The following is a 19,579-nucleotide window of genomic DNA, read 5'->3' on the forward strand; positions in this document are numbered from 1 at the left end:
TTCTTTCTCCGTAACAAACAAAAGCAACCGCCCACAAAGCGCCGCGCTTTCTCGAATTAGAATAATGTAGCAAATACTAGACTACAGGAAGTCTAGCAGTATTTATTACTTCGGATACTTATTTGTGTTTAGCAATGAACTAAACATTAATTTTGACAACGGACAACAAGCACCAAACCGACACTTTACTTATTTTAGTACACTTGCCTACCTTCAATACAGGACGGAAACCTGAATGTCCTGACAGATATTAGGTAATTGCTCTCATAATTCAGAGTTAAACTTGCACATGTGTAAGTTATGCTGATGTTTTCAGGGTGTTGTGTTAAAAATATAATTTGTACGTGGGCTTGTCGTTGTGCGCAATCCTTGAGAATGGTCATTTGTTAAATTTGCGCAGTATGCCATATTTGTTACTTGCATGATTGTATAATTTGCGCAGGATAGCTCTAGCGCATACCGCGAATACCGCGCGATCTGTGTCTTTCAACCATCATACTTTCCCCTTCTCACCACCTAACTTTAAAATTCTAATACAATTAGATCACTTGAACTTGAAGTTGATGATGTGAATGCTGCATCATGCAGATTGTCTAGTAGAGGTTCATCAATGATACGTTTTGAGAAGCGCTTTGCTGGATCTTAACTTATGTTTAAAATGATACCTTTTAGTTCCCTCGAATGCTGGTCATCTCGCCACCTGACAAGCTCGCCACCAACAAAGTCGCCCCCTGCAAAGTTTTTCTTTCTCTCATATTCATTGTAAAAGCCGCTTTACTGAGTGTTTTATGTGATTGGCGGTAGAAAACAAAAGCTTAATTAACTCTTTCATTCGGTTGTATTTTTTTATACAGGATAGAATGAAGTAGCTCAACAATCCACATCTTTTGTAATATGACTTCACCAGGTTACCGACCTAACAGTTGGCGCCAATCAAGCCTTAGTGTCCAGGGTGAGCCGATGAACTCTGACCCCACACTTCAACAACCTAAGAGATCGTATAAATATCGTAAAGTTGCTAGTAGTGGCAACGTAGATGAGACTTTGTTCACATCAAAGAGATATGAGTACCTTCAGTCTCTTAACAGCTCATCAAATGCCAGACCCACGTCAGCTGCTGATTGGTTTACCCATGATGAATCCAACCAATCACCAAGTGATAACCGAACTATCAATACTCCACCAATCAAATCACCTCTAATTAAAGTGGGCGGGGCACCTCGGACACGGTCAAGAGCATACAAACCTATTCCAACTTACGTTGATGAGACGCTGTTTGGTCCCAAGCTCAAAGACTCTAAATTCCCAGCACCTTGGGAGAAACCGGAAGATGAAAAGAAAGGGCCAATGTTGACTTGGAGTCCCCCTGTTAGAGGGAGTCTTAGCTGTACCCCAAGATCCACACCCCCGAGTCGCCCCTCCTCATCAGCTGGAAGTCGTCCAGGGTCTGCGAAGGGCACTAGACCTGGATCGACAGGGGACAGTCGCCCGGGATTGGCAGGGGATAGTCGCCCAGGATCTGCAGGGGGCAGTCGCCCAGGATCGGCCTCAAGGGGTCGTACAGGGAGCCGACCTGCTACCCCAAATAAACCAGTTTGGAAATAGGAGTGAATGATCAGAACTGCCAGCAACTCTGTTAAATACTTGTTGCATTGCCACTATTTGTCTTGCCTGTACATCTGGATTAGTTTTATGGTTTAATGTAAAATGGAGGAATAATCCTTTTAGAATGATAAGAAGTGAATAAACAGTACCACTTTGCATCCGTCTCTTCAGCAATTTTTTCAAATGATTGCAACTTTAAAGTATCTGACAAGCATAAAAAGTACCTGAAATATAAATGGACATGTACATGTAGGCTTGTTTTGAGAATAAATTGAGTTGATTCATTTGTTGAGCAAAAAATCAATCGCCCAAAACGGAAAAAAATTACCTGCTATTTCGGCCTGTTCTGTGATCAAATTCAAGAGTAATTAATAAGTAACTACTTTTGGCGAGCATTTGTCCATTCAGCATTGTTTGTGTGGTTTCAAGTACTTCGTTTATTTACAACCATTCAGAAAAAACTGTTACCCCCAAAAAATGGGACGCTTGTTTGTCTTTCGTGGTATATTTATTAACATGTTTTGAAGTGTGAATTTACCAGACAAATTTTAATGAGATGCATGTTTATTTTTAGTCCAGATTATTTCGACTTTTCAAAACTCTGGCTTTGGCTCTGTCATAAAATTCAGAGCAGTGTGCTTTTTGCACGTTTTTTCTAACATCTTAATATGGAGCCCGGTGACGAAGCCTTTTAATTAAACTTAATTGACATAATCAGTGAATGATTTCTATGTATATATATTTGGTTTGCGGTAACACCATGTGTGTATCTACTTGCCAGGTAGAGTTTGTTCTTGGAAAACTGTCTTGATTAATTCTACTACATTTCTTTTTTACTGTATTTGAAACAGTAAAATCATGAGATTCAAACATGCACAACAGTTCACATAAAAAAATAATCCACTGTAATTGAAATTATGTGACCAATCTCATCTTACACAGTGTTTGGATAAAAAAAAATTGGAGAAATTTGGTTTAAATTTGGGGTTAACTAGAACAAAAAGAACACTTTGCTGTCAATTAAACAAATTTCATTTTTGATTAAAGTTGCTGGAAGACGTATTGTTGAGAACAAGAAACTCAACAAAGAGAATGACTCTGATGAAATATTTCAGCAATTTAATAGTTAAAAGAAATAACACACATCTTAAAACTTATAACATTTAGGCTATCTTGCAAATTGCTTCTTCAATTTAACGGTTTCCCCATTAGTTTTAAACATAAAACACATACAATTGTTTTGTATTTCGTGTAAGATAAGTAATATATGTAAGAAATTTATACATAAATAATGTACAAATGTTTATTGAGAGAATAAAATTCTGAAACACTATTTGTGTTATTTGTTAAATATTCTTTGTGAAAATACAAAAAACTAAAGACCAAGCAAGACTCAATCAGGTTGCCCCCCCCCCTCTTGGCCTTGGTGCCCATTAAAGGCAGTGGACACTAGTGGTAGTTACTCAAAATAAGTATTGGCATAAAACCTTTCATAATACTTAACACAAGGTCTAATGATGATGATAGTAGAAAACTACCCTTGAAATATTTCTGCCTGAAATTTCATATTTGTTGAGAAATAAATAATCTTATCTCGCGTTTGGAGTTTATCATTCAGGGTTAGCATTTTATTCATTTTTGTTTTGGCATCGATGCAATGCAAAATTTGTAATCGGTTTTTCACTATTCTCTCGTGACCCAGATGGCCGATCGATCTTGAACTTCTACATGTTTGTCAGTTTATGTTTATGGTGGATTACGTAAAGTGCTTACACTGCCAGCAACTTTGTTTGCTAGTAAGACCAATTCTGTAATGTTACTTTATATTATCACAAATCACACTATTCATGATGACAGTTGTAGGCAGTTTGGCTCATTGTACATGGTTTCTGTCGTAAACTATAGTACAACAGTTTAAAAATAAACCACATTGACAGTTAATTACATATGATTTACAGCTGAAATCAGAAGAGACGGGAACATATTAAACATAACAAATTGCACATAATTTCATCAAAATAATGGTCAGGGTTGGTTATAAAACATGAAACAAAAAGTTTTTTTTTTTTTTTTTTTTAACTTATCAAAAACTATATATATATATGCCATTCAGGTGGTTCACCGAATGTCAGAACCAAAAAAAAAATATTAACCTGTAACACTTCATCATGAAGACAAACAGAGCATACTGGATGAAACAGTGAGTTGTCAATCACCAGTCCTTCTCAGAACCACAAAAACTTAAAAGATTAGTGGCGGTACCACAAACGCCACTTAAAATGTACTCCCACTACGCAAAGTTATAATAGTTACTTTTTATTAACATCAACCTTTAATAAGATTGCCTACTATCGATCTTTTATAAAAAACATTGCATTTTTCTTTCATTATCAATAAAAAATATACTGTTAAAACCTTGAAAGCAATGATTTTATCACTTGATAAAAAACTTCTTAATTAAGTTGTTTACTTATACTATAGTGATGTGACCTATGTTTACATTCAAACCGCCCTCTGCTGACAAAACACTATATACGTCATGTTTCGCCGGGCACTGAGTTGCGCAGTCAGAGTAAGATTGCGTACGCTTTCTAGCTGGCTGCCAAAACACAAAGGTTTTGCCCGGCGGTATGCACGCGAATCATGTTATAGTTTTCGTGTGACGTCAGAGGTCACATCGTCTATACAAATTCAGATTAGCCTGTTTTGATGACAATACCTCTGTCAGCAGGGGTCAACCGAGCGACAGGTAAAAGTCACCAACCTAAAAGTTTGCAGCTGGCTGACTTAAAAACTAAAACCTATCGAGATATGACCTAGTTGCATGGAGCAACATGAAGATTAATAACCTTTTGGCAATAATGAGTTAAAAACTTACGTAACAAAACCTGATACAATGATTAAAATTGTACACAGTATCAAAGATAATATCAATTTACCTCAGCAATGCACTGCAGTTGCACCGGTACACCGGGGTAGGTGGGAGACTTCTGAAATTGTAAAAACTCTCAAATAAATAAAAATAAACTAAAATTGTGGACAACGTCTATAATCACATGCAGTTAATTACTCAAATTAAAGTATTTTCTTGTGATGTGATATTTAAAAATAAAGCCTTCAAAGATTTCCTTGCTCAGAAAGAAGCAAGCTATGTTCAGTAAAAACCTTTAAGACCATGTATGACATTTGCTTACAGTCTCTGACTTATGCTAACAGATCCAGTAAGCAATAAGATGAGTGACAATAATTTGACTCCCTGAAGTGGAAGATCAAAAGGGCAAAAAGAGGTTGAACATTACAGTTTGCACAACTTGGTTAGAAGACATTCTCTCTGCATCTGGAAGATCATCATTATTGTCCTTCATTTTACCCTCTCTGCTCCCAGCTCCAGTCAAGACAAATGTTGTCTTGGTCGGCATCTAGGAGACACTCAGACTATGAATTGTGCTATCCACACGGCCACCTTACCATCTCTGCTCCCAGCTCCAGTCAAGACAAATGTTGTCTATGTCAGCATCTAGGAGACACTCAGACTATGAATTGTGCTATCCACACGGCCACCTTACCATCTCTGCTCCAAACTTTAGTCAAGACAAATGTTATCTATGTCAGCATCTAGGAGACACTCAGACTATGAATTGTGCTATCCACACGGCCACCTTACCATCTCTGCTCCCAGCTCCAGTCAAGACAAATGTTGTCTATGTCAGCATCTAGGAGACACTCAGACTATGAATTGTGCTATCCACACGGCCACCTTACCATCTCTGCTCCCAACTCCAGTCAAGACAAATGTTGTCTTGGTCGGCATCTAGGAGACACTCAGACTATGAATTGTGCTCTCCAGACAGCCACCTTACCATCTCTGCTCCCAGCTCCTGTCAAGACGTATCTCATCTCTGCTTGTGTCATGGAGCGAATTGCATCATTATGACCCGTCAGAGCTTTCTCATGTTTTCCCGTCTCTTTGTCAAATAAGTGGATCTTTCCCTGCTTACTCGCCACCCATATCTACAAACAAATCAAACAAAGAAATATTTAACTGATCTCAAGTTACTTTTCAGAAAATAGAATGAGCTGTTGCAAACTTTTTACCAACCAAAATGACCTATAAATGCATTTTTGTGTTTTAGCAGCTCCATGAATTTGGGCCTTGTTGTTACTGAACGATAATATTCGTAACAACTGTATTTAGTTAGTTCCCAACACCTTCAGAAGTAAGCCTTTAAAGCCATTGTACATGTTCGGTACAGAAAAGAAGAACAAAAGTTCACAGATTTACAAATAACTTACAGGGTTTACAGAAGGTAATGGAGAAGACTTCTCTTGAAATATTATTCCATGAAATGCTTTACTTTTTGAAAAAACATTAAAACAATATCAATTCTCGATAGCGAGAATTACAGATTTATTTGAAACACATGTCATGACACGGCGAAACTTGCGGAAACAAGAGTGGGTTTTCCCGCTATTTTCTCCCAACTCAGATGACTGATTGAGCCTAAATTTTCACAGGTTTGTTATTTTATATATAAGTTGTGATACACGAAGTGTGGGACTGGAAAGAAACTAGCCTTGCTCAAGGCAGTCGAATTATTCACTCCGAAAAAAGACCGCTGCTGTATAAAAACCCACCCGTATTCACTGTGCGTAAAACCCACCCGTATTCACTGTGCGTAACATCGCACGACACGATGCCCCCGTACACTATCCGCATGCGGAGGCCGTCAGGCCGACAGCCTTGTAGGATCTGTGTTGAAGCCACTGACCTCATTACTATAATAAGCGAAGAGTTCCCACGGTCAGCTCATTACCATAATGCCCGCGAAAGACGAGACATGTTTACCTCACACACCACCACCACGGACGCATGATAGGGTCCAAAGGTCGTGATAAGGGAAGTGCGTGATTGGACGTCAAAATGAATAATTCATTTGCCTCACATCCTGTGTTGTCTGATAGGTCTGACTAACGATATACATATTCATGAGCTGCATACTAGCATATCCTAGAGCCCCCCCAATTTCGTCCACTATTGGAATTTTTTCAATACAACACATTAAAACGGGAAGATACAGACCCGACAAGGCTGTCGGCCTGACGGCCTCCGCATGCGGTTAGTGGTGTACGAGTGCGATGACTTGTGTGAACAGTATTCGTGCATTCGGTGTGATCGCACACACCATGCACAGGGTATACGGCGGGTGGGTTTACAGCTGCGTCTTTTCAGAGCGAATAATGCGACTGCCTTGAGCAAGGCTAGAAAGAAACTGGCATCTACGATGACTGGAACAGAAATGTTTTGACAAGAGTTTTGAAATGAGATGGTGGAAACTTGTTTGATGTGAAGAGGGAGATTGTTCCAGTAATGATGTGCACTAGTGGATTTGCACTACTCACCCATTTATCGACAGCCACCATCTTACTAACTCCTCGACAGTCAATCTTGAGTACTTTCAGTCTCTTAAAAGACATCTTATCCCAACTGACGATCTCTCCCCTCCTTCCACAACCTGCCCACACCTACATCACAAACAGAAAGAAGAACACAGTCTTATGTTTATTTATGAAAAAGTAAACAAGTGATTAATTTAAAAGGACACATTGCCTTGGATTGGTAGATTTGGGCTTTTGTAAAAAGCATTTGTTACTTTCTTGATGAATGGTTGGAAAGATATTTTAAAAGGAGAATATAACAATCAACAAAATTATGTCTCGAATTTATGTGGTTTTTCTTTTACATTGTGAACTAATACGGTCCGTTATTTTGTGGGACCAACTTTTTGACTCCACAAAAGAGATGATTTAAGATCTTACCGTATTCTTAGTGAAGATAAACGTCTCAAGGAGTATAGGAAAGCCTTTCTCATCTCTGTGTACAAACTTCTGTAAGACTGCACCATCCTTATCAATCAATCGAATGTCGTCTTTTGTGCCTGATTCAACAAATAAGAAATTCACAGTTTTAAATAAATAATGTTTAATGAAATTCAAAGTTTTTGGCCTGGAATTTCATCTGTGTACATGTACTCTCATGACGATTGATGAATAACATTTTTTGAAATACATAAAATAGATTGTACATGATGGCCTTCGTACTGAAAGAGTTAACAGTGGTCTCTAAGATAGGGTGTTGTGGCCGAGCGCGGATAAGAACACCGAACTCAAGCTCTGGTGCTTCTGTTCAGCAGAGCGTGGGTTTGAATTCAGCCGTGGCACTTGTTTCCCTGAGCAAGACACTTAACTATAATTGCTTCTCTCCACCCAGGAGTAAATGGGTACCTGTGATGGCAGAGATGTTCTTGTGGTCTACATTGTATTTAGCCGAGTAGCGCAGTTTGTTGCACAGTCTGTATACTCCCCAGGGAGCTGAGACGGTTTAAGGAATGATTTAAGTCCCAGTGACCAGGGGTAATAATGTTGGAAGTGCTTTGAGACGCCCTTCGGGTGTGAAAAGCACTATAATAAAACCTGGTTCATATTATTACTAAGACGGCGGCTGGGTAATGTCCATGCAAAAGGTTTTTGATGAAACTTTGAAAGAGACTTTGTACTTACAGCACCATAGACGATGTGATGCATCATCCCACTTGATGGAAACTAGTTTATCTGTATTCTGAAGCTGGATGACTTTGGTTTTAGTTAACGATGCAGTATCCCACTCAATTATCTGTCCATTTAGACTCGCTGTGTATGCAGTACTGTCAACAAATGATTAAAATGATTGTTTACTAAACAAAAGTACTGTCAACAAATGATTACAATTATTGTTTACTGAACACAAGTACTGTCAACAAATGATAACAATTATTGTTTACTAAACAAAGTACTGTCAACAAATGATTACAATTATTGTTTACTAAACAAAGTACTGTCAACAAATGATTACAATTATTGTTTACTAAACAAAGTACTGTCAACAAATGATTACAATTATTGTTTACTTAACAAAAGTACTGTCAACAAAAAAATTATATAATATTGGATGGCTTTGAGGGGGATACAAGAATATATTGTCATACAAATAAAAATTAGTAATTAACAATATTGTTTACTAAACAAACATGACAAAAGTACTGTCAACAAATAATTAACAATATTGTTTACTAAACAAAAGTACTGTCAACAAACAATTAACAATACTGTTTACTAAACAAAAAAGCTGTCAACAAAGAACACCAACAATGTTTACTTAATTAAGTATCCTACCAAAAAAAAAGTGTAATAGGTAAGGTGAAATAAAAGTATATTTATAGAGAGTTTATATAAAAGAAATAATTTGTTTCTAAGAATTACCTTTGATCGCTAGTGACAGTGATGTCAGACACAATATCATTGTGATCCATGAGTCGTTTGTTTGCCGAGTACGTAAACACATCAATTATGTAAATAGTTGTATCAAATGACCCCGCCCATATCTGCTCTCCATTTACACATGCTAGACAACACTGTAAAGAAAGAAAACAAGTGACTATATCCATTATGTAAATAGTTGAGTCAAATTACCCCGCCAATTATTCATACAAGACAATTCTAAATGTCAATGAAAGGCATTGAACATGTTTAGTAATTGTCAGCTTAAGCCTTTGAATATTTCAGTGAGAAAAAATCTTTCTCAAAACTACTTTACTTCAGAGGGAGCTGTTTCCTCACAATGTTTTATACTATCAATGATCAACAGCTCTTCGTTGCTGCTTACCAAGTAACTTTTTATGCTAATTTACATTTTGAGTAATTACCGAATGTGTACAGTGCCTTTAAAGTAAACATAAAAACAAAATAAGGAAAGTTTCCGAAATCACAGCAAAACTCACAACTCGATCTTTGGCCTCAGGAATCTCTGCCTCCAATAAGAAGTTACTGCCATCAAACACTTTGACCTTTCCTGACCCCATGGCACACCATAGCCTGGGACATGAGTCTTCCTCATAGCGGCCATCACTGCGGTCTGTGAGTAGAGGGTAACACAGGTAAGTTGGCTAGTGAAAAATGCAAACATTTTCAGCTACAAGTTCAAATCATCTTTTTCTCCATTTCTCCGTTGCTGCTTTATTGTGTAAGGGGCCATTGACAATAAACTATAACTAGAATTTACAATCCTCTTTCCACTTGTGGTTGGTGAGTCAAAAGAAAGAAATCAAAATCAAATTGACATTTTCATTTAAATGAGCAGAGGAAACAGATAAGTAACAGCGGACTTTGCCGTAGAGTCTCATTCGGACCTCGTTCACGTCGACCTCTGTTGTGGTTTTGGGGTTCTCGACTCTCAGAGGCGCCAAGTGTAAGTTTATTATTTAACACAATTATTTACATACATGTATGTTTCATTATATAACACATAATTCATTATTCATCCATTATTTTACTTTTATTTACAAATCACAGTTTTATTTAATTTGATGTTTTTATCCATTCTGTCATTGGCGCGTGCGCTGTTGGATGTGGCTGAAATAACAAATAAAAAAACCCAATCTAATAGCAATCAACTTTTTAAAGTAGACTTACTTCCTGGTGTGTATAGCATTGCTTCTACTGTACTACGTTGAGCTTCATTAGCCGAAGGATTGAATTTATGCACTAAGGCACTCCCTGTCTCTGGCGCAACACTTGCCATTCCTTCGTCTTTCAACCGTGTGAAGTGACATAAAACCTGAAACCAAAACAGCAACATATCAAATACTCAATTCAAATTCGATTCGAAACTCACATTTGTTTCCATACTTCATGAAAACAACTACTTTACGCATGTAATTAAGCGTAAGGTGGCAGATAATGTTTTGCAGTGAATGGTTCAATATTGTGTTTTACATTATTGCCCCCAGCAATTTGTAACAAGAACATTTATATGCAACTCCACCATGTACTGGTCATCTCCAAGGAGACTGCATCATACCTGCCAATATTGAAACCTCAGAAATAGGAACATCGGTTTTTAAAGTCCACAGATAGCAACAAGAAGTTGTGCCAGTACAAGGGGGTGAGTCGACGAGTCCTGCACTAAAGGAAAGGACACGGTGGACGCTCAGCTTGGGTGCAGGATTCAGACTGACGGCCTCGTGGCCAGCTTGGGAGCTGGTCACTCATGCCGTCATGCCTGACTGATTTATTGTTACATAACAGTTATACTAATCACCACAACAGTTTAGTAAGCTACATGAACACATACAAATGATGTAAGACATCACACAAAGCATTGTTTCCCCTAAGAAAACCTCTACTGTCACAAGCAAATGGCACCCTCTTTTGCCAGACCTTTTGTGATCTTGTTTTTAGTTGCTGTCATTGTCAGAATAGGAATGTTCTGATTTGTTTGCAGCCTGTAATCTCAAAAATCTTCATCTGAACAGTTTGCAAGTATGCTGTTCTAGTAGACTACATGTGCACTACACGTACATGTAGGTTTATAAAGCACAAGTCTTTGATTCAAATTATTTTTGGCCTGGTATCTTGCCCACCCAATGGTACCCACCTGAGCATCATTCTCAACGCTACGTATCGCTGCATCAAGCAGACAGATGATCCTACACTCTGCTGATCAGAAACACCAGAGCAAGAGTCTGGTGCTCTCATTATTATTATTATTACTATTACCCAATGGTACCAACCTGAGATACATGCTCCAAGTGTTAAGCATGTGTAGCCCCAGCATTCTCATCACTACGTATCGCTGCATCGAGCAGACAGATGATCCTACACTCTGCTGATCAGAAACACCAGAGCTTGAGTCTGGTGCTCGTATTATTATTATTAGTTTTATTATTACCCACCACTGGTACCCACCTGAGATACATGCTCCAAGTGTTTAGCATGTGTAGCCCCAGCATTCTCAGCGCTGCGTATCGCTGCATCAAGAAGACAGATATTCCTAGCAGCTTGTTGTACAATATGAGGATCCTTCTGGGCATCAGCGATGGCGCGTCCAGACCACATCTCATTGATTAGTGTATACCAGGTATTACGCTCTCCCTTAAGGTTTGCCATGTATGGCTCTTTGTCTGGCACTAGAAATTAAAAACATCAATAACAAGCATCAGCGATGGCGCGTCCAGACCACATCTCATTGATTAGTGTATACCAGGTATTACGCTCTCCCTTAAGGTTTGCCATGTACGGCTCTTTGTCAGGTACTAGAAATTAAAAACAATAATAACAAGCATCAGCGATGGCGCTTCTAGACCACATCTCAGTGATTAGTGTATACCAGGTATTACGCTCTCCCTTAAGGTTTGCCATGTATGGCTCTTTGTCTGGCACTAGAAATTAAAAACATCAATAACAAGCATCAGCGATGGCGCGTCCAGACCACATCTCATTGATTAGTGTATACCAGGTATTACGCTCTCCCTTAAGGTTTGCCATGTACGGCTCTTTGTCAGGTACTAGAAATTAAAAACAATAATAACAAGCATCAGCGATGGCGCGTCCAGACCACATCTCAGTGATTAGTGTATACCAGGTATTACGCTCTCCCTTAAGGTTTGCCATGTACGGCTCTTTGTCAGGTACTAGAAATTAAAAATAATAATAACAAGCATCAGCGATGGCGCGTCCAGACCACATCTCAGTGATTAGTGTATACCAGGTATTACGCTCTCCCTTAAGGTTTGCCATGTATGGCTCTTTGTCAGGTACTAGAAATTAAAAACAATAATAACAAGCATCAGCGATGGCACGTCCAGACCACATCTCAGTAATTAGTGTATACCAGGTATTACGCTCTCCCTTAAGGTTTGCCATGTACGGCTCTTTGTCAGGTACTAGAAATTAAAAACAATAATAACAAGCATCAGCGATGGCGCGTCCAGACCACATCTCAGTGATTAGTGTATACCAGGTATTAAGGCCAAGTCACACTGCAGCGATAACGGAAACGATAATGATTACGACGCAAAGAGAGTGCATTCTATTGGTTGAATTGCTCCACGCAGAATACGCACACGCTCATTCAACCAATAGAATGCGCTCTCTTTGCGTCGTGATCGTTATCATTTTCGTTATCGCTGCAGTGTGACTCAGCCTTTACACTCTCCCTTAAGGTTTGCCATGTACAGCTCTTTGTCGGGCACTAATTAAAAACAATAACAATAACACAACCGGTTTACTTTAAAAACAAAATCTCTGTGTAATTTTCTCGTAGCATTTTCACATTTTCAATGTTATGGGCCCTCGAATAGGCTGGTCATGGAGAGAGGGTAATGTAAATTTAATAAATTATTATTATTACATGTATCAACCAGTAAGGTACCCAAGGTATTTGAATGAAGATAAACAAACTGGGACAAATTTCATGACTCTGCTTAAAAAATGCTGAAGAATTCTGCAAATCACCATTTTTGTGATCACCTCTCTTTGCTTACAGAGCAAGTGCCGCCTTAAAGATTGCTTTGATGTAAGCGTTGATTTGCTTATGGTAAGCAGAGGCATGACATTGGGCCCAGGTGAGGGATTTGTTAAGAAGCAATGATTACTTACGTTTGCTGTAAACCCTTAGAGCTGGTGCACTACTTAGAAGTAGGAATGATCTCTCAAATCTCTCTAAACAGCTGATGTCTTTGATCCGAATGACTTCATGGAATGTGTTATTCCCTTGAGTTACAACAAACAGTCTGCAAATAATAATACAAATAATAATAATTGTTTTTTATATTGGGCCTTAAACACCCGAAGGGCGTCTCAAAGCGTTTCCAGCATTATTACCCCTGGTCACTGGGCCATTTAATTCATTCCTTAAACCATCTCAGCTCCCTTGGGAGTAAACAGCCTTGTGCAACAAATTATGCGCTTCTAAGCTTAATCAATCACAAGAACCAACTCTGCCCTCATAGGTGCCCATTTACCCCTGGTTGGAGAAAGCAATTTAGTTAAGTGTTGTGCTCAGGGACTCGAACCCACACTCTGCTGAACAGAAGCAACACAGCTTGAGTTTGGTGCTCTTTATCTGCTCGGCCACAACACACCGTTCAAAAAAACATCAAATGTGTTTAGCAAACATCGTGCGTTCTAATCCCACCTGAGTATTATGCCTGTGATTTTTGTTTTCACAGAACTCGGGAAAATACTGAGTGTACTGTGTTGACAAATGTAAAACCAAATAACAAAAACATTACTTATAATCAGATTTGAATATGGAGAAGTTAAAGGCAGTGGACACTATTGGTAATTCCTCAAAATAATTCATAGCATGAAACCTAATTTGGTAACGAGTAATGTGGAGCTATTGATGGTATAAAACATTGTGAGAATTGGCAGTAACGTAGTTTTCAAGAAAGAAGTAATTTTCCACGAATTTGATTAAGAGACCTCAAATTAAGAATTTGAGGTCTCAAAATCAAGCATCTGAAAGCACACAACTTCGTGTGACGAGGTTATTTTTTCTTTAATTATCATCTCGCAATTTCGATGAGTGATTGAGCCCAAATTTTCACAGGTTTGTTATTTTATGCAAATGTTGAGATACACAAAGTGAGAAGACTGGTCTTTGAAAATTACCAATAGTGTGTCCAGCGTCTTTAAACAAGGAAGGTTACTCAACTACATGTAGATGTTAATGTTTAAATATGTTGCGAGTCAGTTGTGAGTGTTGTGGTGTGGTCAAACATCTTAATAACTAACCTCTTATCTGTTAAGACCAATCTCCCCATTCCTTGATCAGAGCTAATCAATGATGAGATCTTTAAGAACTAATCTCTTATCTGTTAAGACCAATCTCCCCATTCCTTGATCAGAGCTAATCAATGATGAGATCTTTAAGAACTAACCTCTTATCTGTTAAGACCAATCTCCCCATTCCTTGATCAAGCTAATCAATGAGATCTTTAATAACTAACCTCTTATCTGTTAAGACCAATCTCCCGATTCTTTGACCCGAGCTATGAGATCTTTAATAACTAACCTCTTATCTGTTAAGACCAATCTCCCGATTCCTTGACCCGAGCTATGAGATCTTTAATAACTAACCTCTTATCTGTTAAGACCAATCTCCCGATTCCTTGACCCGAGCTATGAGATCTTTAATAACTAACCTCTTATCTGTCAAGACCAATCTCCCCATTCCTTGATCAAAGCTAATCAATGACATGGTCTTTAATAACTAACCTCTTATCTGTTAAGACCAATCTCCCGATTCCTTGACACGAGCTATGAGATCTTTAATAACTAACCTCTTATCTGTTAAGACCAATCTCCCGATTCCTTGACCCGAGCTATGAGATCTTTAATAACTAACCTCTTATCTGTTAAGACCAACCTCCCGATTCCTTGACCCGAGCTATGAGATCTTTAATAACTAACCTCTTATCTGTTAAGACCAATCTCCCCATTCCTTGATCAGAGCTAATCAATGATGAGATCTTTAAGACACTCTCAGTGTTAACAAGATGACGTTCATAAATCTCATCTGGAATCACCGTTCCTTCAATCTCCCCTTCTTTCCAAGCATCCACAAAGAACAAGAAAGTTTCGGCATCAAGAACTACGATCAAAAGATAAGAACACAATCTTAAAGGGACACGTTGCCTTTGATTGGGTGAGTTGGTCCAGGAAAAGCATTTGAAACTGTTAGTTATGACATGCATATTAGTTAGAAAGATTTTTACTAGAAAGTAGAATATAATAATCCACACAAATAAGCCTCGAAATTGCATGGTTTTCCTTTCACTTTTCAAACAAACACGGTCGGCCATTCTAAGGAGTCAAAAATTTGACTCCACAAAATGGGAAATCACAAAAAAAAAAGGAGGCCTAACAATGGAAGAACAAAAGTGTGTTTTCGGCTTACACCATCTACAAACCTAAATGTGTTTGTTTAACGCTACATACTACAAAGTGTAGAACCGAGAACAAAATAGGTCCACATAATGTAGGGACTTGAAACACTATGTGTCCACACAGTGTTTTTTACAAGAATATGATTTTCCTTAGAGTGAGCCTACCCGATTGGTTTCCAGTGAGTGCATTGAAGAGTCTATCAATGACGTCCATATCAATAGCAATCTCCAGATTCTGAATATGGAGAACAAATTCAGCATGACCTGAAACATGAAATAAAAGATTGAAATCAAATATTTACCCATTCCCTTTTGGGTCATATGGACCGTTCCGGCTTTCCACTAAGCTCCGCCCACCGCGCACGTGAGCAAGACACGTGTACGAACACTCCCAATGACATTCTGCACGATTCTGCCGCGCGTGCCAAACATACGCGCACGCATGACCGAATTTGTCCGACCACAATCATTGCTGTGATTGATCAAATGGGTGAACGCGCACAGTTTGATTGATAGGCCGGATTGGTCCATTGATACCTGAAACTAAAAAAGTCGCATCCCCTTAAGGTAAGAACACTGAGCTCAAGCTCTGGTGTTTCTGATCAGCAGGGTGTGGGTTTCGAGTCCTGCCGTTGATTTCACAAAACTCTTCCTAACTTAGGATTAATCTTATGACTTAGGACGAGTCCCAACCCTGCACTGTAGCATGCAGACCTTAAGATTAATCCTAAGTTAGGACTAGTAACTCGTCCTAACTCGAGATAAGATGAGTCCTAACTCTTTGTGAAATCGACGGCTGGTCGTAACACTTTTGTCCCATAAGCAAGACACTTTAATCATTGCTTCCTCAGCTGTTGGTCCTGCGTGTTGTGTTGCACATGTAAAAGAACCCAGTGCACTTACTGGTCTTCCTGGTGTGTTCAGCAGCATACTGCACCACAGCACTTTGTAAACCGTTACATGGTGCTACATGTATAAAGGAATAGGCGACATACATGTAGCCCCAAATACTTTGCACGACAAAAATACTGAGCGCTTTCAGAAAAGTGATAAAGGGCTCCAAAAGAAGCCAGTATTATTATATTAATTGAAACACAGCCACATTTACATATCAATCCCTCCTGTGGTAGATCCTCTATTATAGTTGGTGTAGAAGTCCCAGTTGGTCGTTTACGCTGACTGATTTTATTTAAGATCTCTCCTCGTTTGTAGAAATCTTGCTCTTCAAGTTCAGCTTTCTCTGAAGCACTTAGGTCTTCAACTACTCGAGTTATTTCCCTGCAATTCATCAATTTACAAATTCATGATTTCATTATTTCCTCTGCATGGTGTGGTATCCATGTACATGTATACAGTGCTAACACACATGGGTGTATGGGTTTTAAAAAAAAGAAAAAAAAGAAATCTTTATCTCCAATGCAAATTTAACATCTATTAAAGGCAGTGGACACTATTGGTAATTACTCAAAATAATTATTAGCATAAAACCTTTCTTGATTACGAGTTATGGGGAGAGGTTGATGGTATGAAACATTGTGAGAAATGGCTCCCTCTGAAGTGCCGTAGTTTTCGAGAAAGAAGTAATTTTCCACGAATTTGATTTCAAGACCTCAGATTGAGAACTTGAGGTCTTGAAATCAACTATCTAAACGCACACAACTTCGTGTGACAAGGGTGTTTTTTCTTTCATTATTATCTCGCAAGTTCGATGACCGATTGAGCTCAAATTTTCACAGGTTTGTTATTTTATGCATATGTTGAGATACACCAACTGTGAAGGCTAGTCTTTGACAATTACCAATAGTGTCCACTGTCTTTAAATCATTTCGGTACTCGCTGCCAAAACATAGGATTCAAACTGCCTCTAGCTACCGGGCAACCTCGGTAGTCTAGTTGGTAAGACACTGCTCTAGAATTGCAAGGGTCGTCGGTTCGAATCCCACCCAAGTAACATGCCTGTGACATTTTTTCACAGGACTCAGGACTCTTCAATCACTCTTCCTGCACAAGAAAATTAAAAAAACAACTTCTTGATGCTTATTCGTAGGTTTATTTAAGTATATTGTTAACTTACTCACCATCGTATATTAGCCTCTGTCGTGTATTTTGTTTGTCTAGTCTGTCTTGTGTTTTCTTTCTTCTGTATAGTATTTTATGTTGTTTGTCTGTCCATAGGTTAAGGCACAAAAGCCTCTGCTTCACCCTAACCTAATTGTTGTCCTACTTTAAAAGCTTCCTTATATATAACTATCTAAATCATTGTAAACTTTCATATCCTAAGATACTAAGTAATACTGTAAACTACTCATAATTTGAATACACTTATAAAACTTTGTAAAATGTGTAAGTTTAAATGTAGGGCAGCAATGAAACAAATGTGTGCAAATGGGTGCAAATACAAATACTGAGGTTACGGTGCTAACACACATCGGTGTATGGGTAAACAAACAAAATCTACTCAGGGAGGTAGGAAATCGACAGGGACTACTACTTTTGCTTATTTTTTTGGGGGTGGATCGGTGGACTTCTCGTTATTTAGTTCACTACTGTGGAGAGTGCTTTTAATGTTTTTAATTGGTCGCAACATTTATACAAACTTGATTTTATCATCTTCAGGAGACTGAAGAGTGTTTGAGATGCTGGTCTCTTTAGAGGTGTTTAGTGGTTTCAGAGTTGAGTCAGCACTGCTCTGATTGGTTCTGCAGTGGGTTGCAGGGATGTGATTGGCTATTGAGAAATAAAACTGAACTCTGAGCACAAAGTACGAAAAGCATGCGGGGAGATCACATCCCTCAGTTAATGGGTTCAAGTATTTTCTGCTTAACAGCTTCATGATAAGTAGGATTTGAAACTTTGCATAGTGGAAATACGATATGTAAAGGTTTGCGGTAACACCATGTAACGACTATCTCTAAATGAGTTTGGGTGGTTCTGAAAAGAACCTTTGGTTTCAACTCGACATTTCGATCAGTATGCTCTGACCGTCTTCTGGAGAAAAAAATAAAAAATGGTATTGAACGCTGATGTGTCTGTTCAGCAGAGTGTGGGTTTCTGTCCTTTACTGAACCATTATCCCTTATTTCATTAAGATGACTTACTCCACTGGGAAGATAGACAGATCTGTTGTGTGTAGATTATGGAAGTCATCTAGACCATTCAGAGGGCGTGAGCACGCTATTTGGAACATCCCTCTCAGGAACAGATAGGAAGCTTTGATGCTGGCTGACTTTGCAGTCTAAAACAATCAAAACAATTCCCTCATGAGTTGGATTTAAAAATATATCAACAGTCCTTGAATCACCCATTAACCCTCTGAGCAGCTGTTGGTAAACATGTACATGCTGGATCCGGGCATGATCAGAACGCAGCTTGTGTTATGGGTAAATAACTGAGTTTGGAGGCACGATTCCTGTTCTAGACGAATAGATGTCCCCTGGACCCTCACACTAAAAATTGAAGCATTGTAATAATTTACACATTAGTTCACTACTAATTCAAATGATTAAGTTTTTGTGCACACAGTGGGATTTGTTGGGTGCACATTATAATGGGTTCATAAAGACTAATCTGCCAGCCCACACTATTTTGTCAATCTCTAGAGCGTGAACATGTGGTGAGTTGACTGAAACAAACACTCAACAAAATTCACATATTTTTGTATACATGTATCTCGTTAAATACTGGGAAATAGTGTTAAATGTTGTCATGAAAGTAAACAAAAATAACTATTATGGTATTAACGCAAAACCTAAAATGAACATAAGAGAAAATATATTGTGAAGTTCGAAAAAATAAAGCTAAAATAAGTTGGAACAACAGTTAAAGATTGAAGTGGGTCTATAGACTTAAGTTTACTTTTGTGGTCATCCTTTAGGTCTGTTATTGTTGTGTTTATAAAATGTAAATTAACTTACATTATTTGTAAAAAAGTTGCCCGATGTAGCTTTGTTATCTTTTTGCATTTTAATTATAGTGTCTTAATACCTGAAAAGTAATACTAATTATGAAAACCAATATCTGGGTAAAAGATAATTAAACATTGTAATTTTAAGGATCTTACCTTGATGGATATGCTAATCTGCTCAATACAGCTATCATAAAACTGATGTACTGAAATAAAAAAATCACATATAAAAGCGTAAAGACCTAGTTTTTTTGAAATATTCAAGAGTTTTATTCTATTTGTTAAATTATGTATTTCATTGTAC

The 19,579-nt window shown here is 38.3% G+C and overlaps 2 protein-coding genes across 4 annotated transcripts in view; one reads left to right on the forward strand and one right to left on the reverse strand.

Moving 5' to 3' along the window:
- Positions 1–119: 119 nt before the first annotated feature.
- On the forward strand, positions 120–3,764 carry LOC139949898 (RBPJ-interacting and tubulin-associated protein 1-like). 2 transcript variants are annotated; one of them, XM_071948465.1, is made up of 2 exons: positions 120–254; positions 855–3,764. In XM_071948465.1, the coding sequence occupies exon 2, from the start codon at positions 895–897 to the stop codon at positions 1,603–1,605; it is 711 nt and encodes a 236-aa protein (XP_071804566.1). In that variant the 5' UTR covers positions 120–254; positions 855–894; the 3' UTR covers positions 1,606–3,764. The 2 variants fall into 2 exon arrangements, with proteins under 2 accessions (XP_071804566.1, XP_071804567.1); XM_071948466.1 differs by having other exon boundaries at positions 134–293.
- A 609-nt stretch (positions 3,765–4,373) lies between these two features.
- LOC139949895 (DENN domain-containing protein 3-like) overlaps positions 4,374–19,579 on the reverse strand; it is a 38,257-nt gene continuing 23,051 nt past the window's right edge. For both annotated transcript variants that reach the window (XM_071948463.1, XM_071948462.1), the window contains exons 15-28: positions 19,432–19,481; positions 18,470–18,606; positions 16,480–16,649; positions 15,537–15,635; positions 14,896–15,076; positions 13,078–13,211; positions 11,386–11,606; positions 10,111–10,255; positions 9,420–9,553; positions 8,902–9,053; positions 8,164–8,306; positions 7,423–7,541; positions 7,006–7,128; positions 4,374–5,616 (exon numbers count right to left, since the gene is read on the reverse strand). In XM_071948463.1, the coding sequence (XP_071804564.1) occupies positions 5,428–5,616; positions 7,006–7,128; positions 7,423–7,541; positions 8,164–8,306; positions 8,902–9,053; positions 9,420–9,553; positions 10,111–10,255; positions 11,386–11,606; positions 13,078–13,211; positions 14,896–15,076; positions 15,537–15,635; positions 16,480–16,649; positions 18,470–18,606; positions 19,432–19,481 (1,997 nt within the window). In that variant the 3' untranslated portion in view covers positions 4,374–5,427. The remainder of the gene's footprint in view (positions 5,617–7,005; positions 7,129–7,422; positions 7,542–8,163; positions 8,307–8,901; positions 9,054–9,419; positions 9,554–10,110; positions 10,256–11,385; positions 11,607–13,077; positions 13,212–14,895; positions 15,077–15,536; positions 15,636–16,479; positions 16,650–18,469; positions 18,607–19,431; positions 19,482–19,579) is intronic.

This window comes from Asterias amurensis, chromosome 17 (genome assembly GCF_032118995.1).
Source record: "Asterias amurensis chromosome 17, ASM3211899v1".
Lineage (NCBI taxonomy): Eukaryota > Metazoa > Echinodermata > Asteroidea > Forcipulatida > Asteriidae > Asterias > Asterias amurensis.

What these genes read in the sequence shown, in the direction of transcription:
- LOC139949898 (XM_071948465.1), top strand. Translation starts at nt 895, where the DNA reads ATGACTTCACCAGGTTACCGACCTAACAGTTGGCGCCAATCAAGCCTT.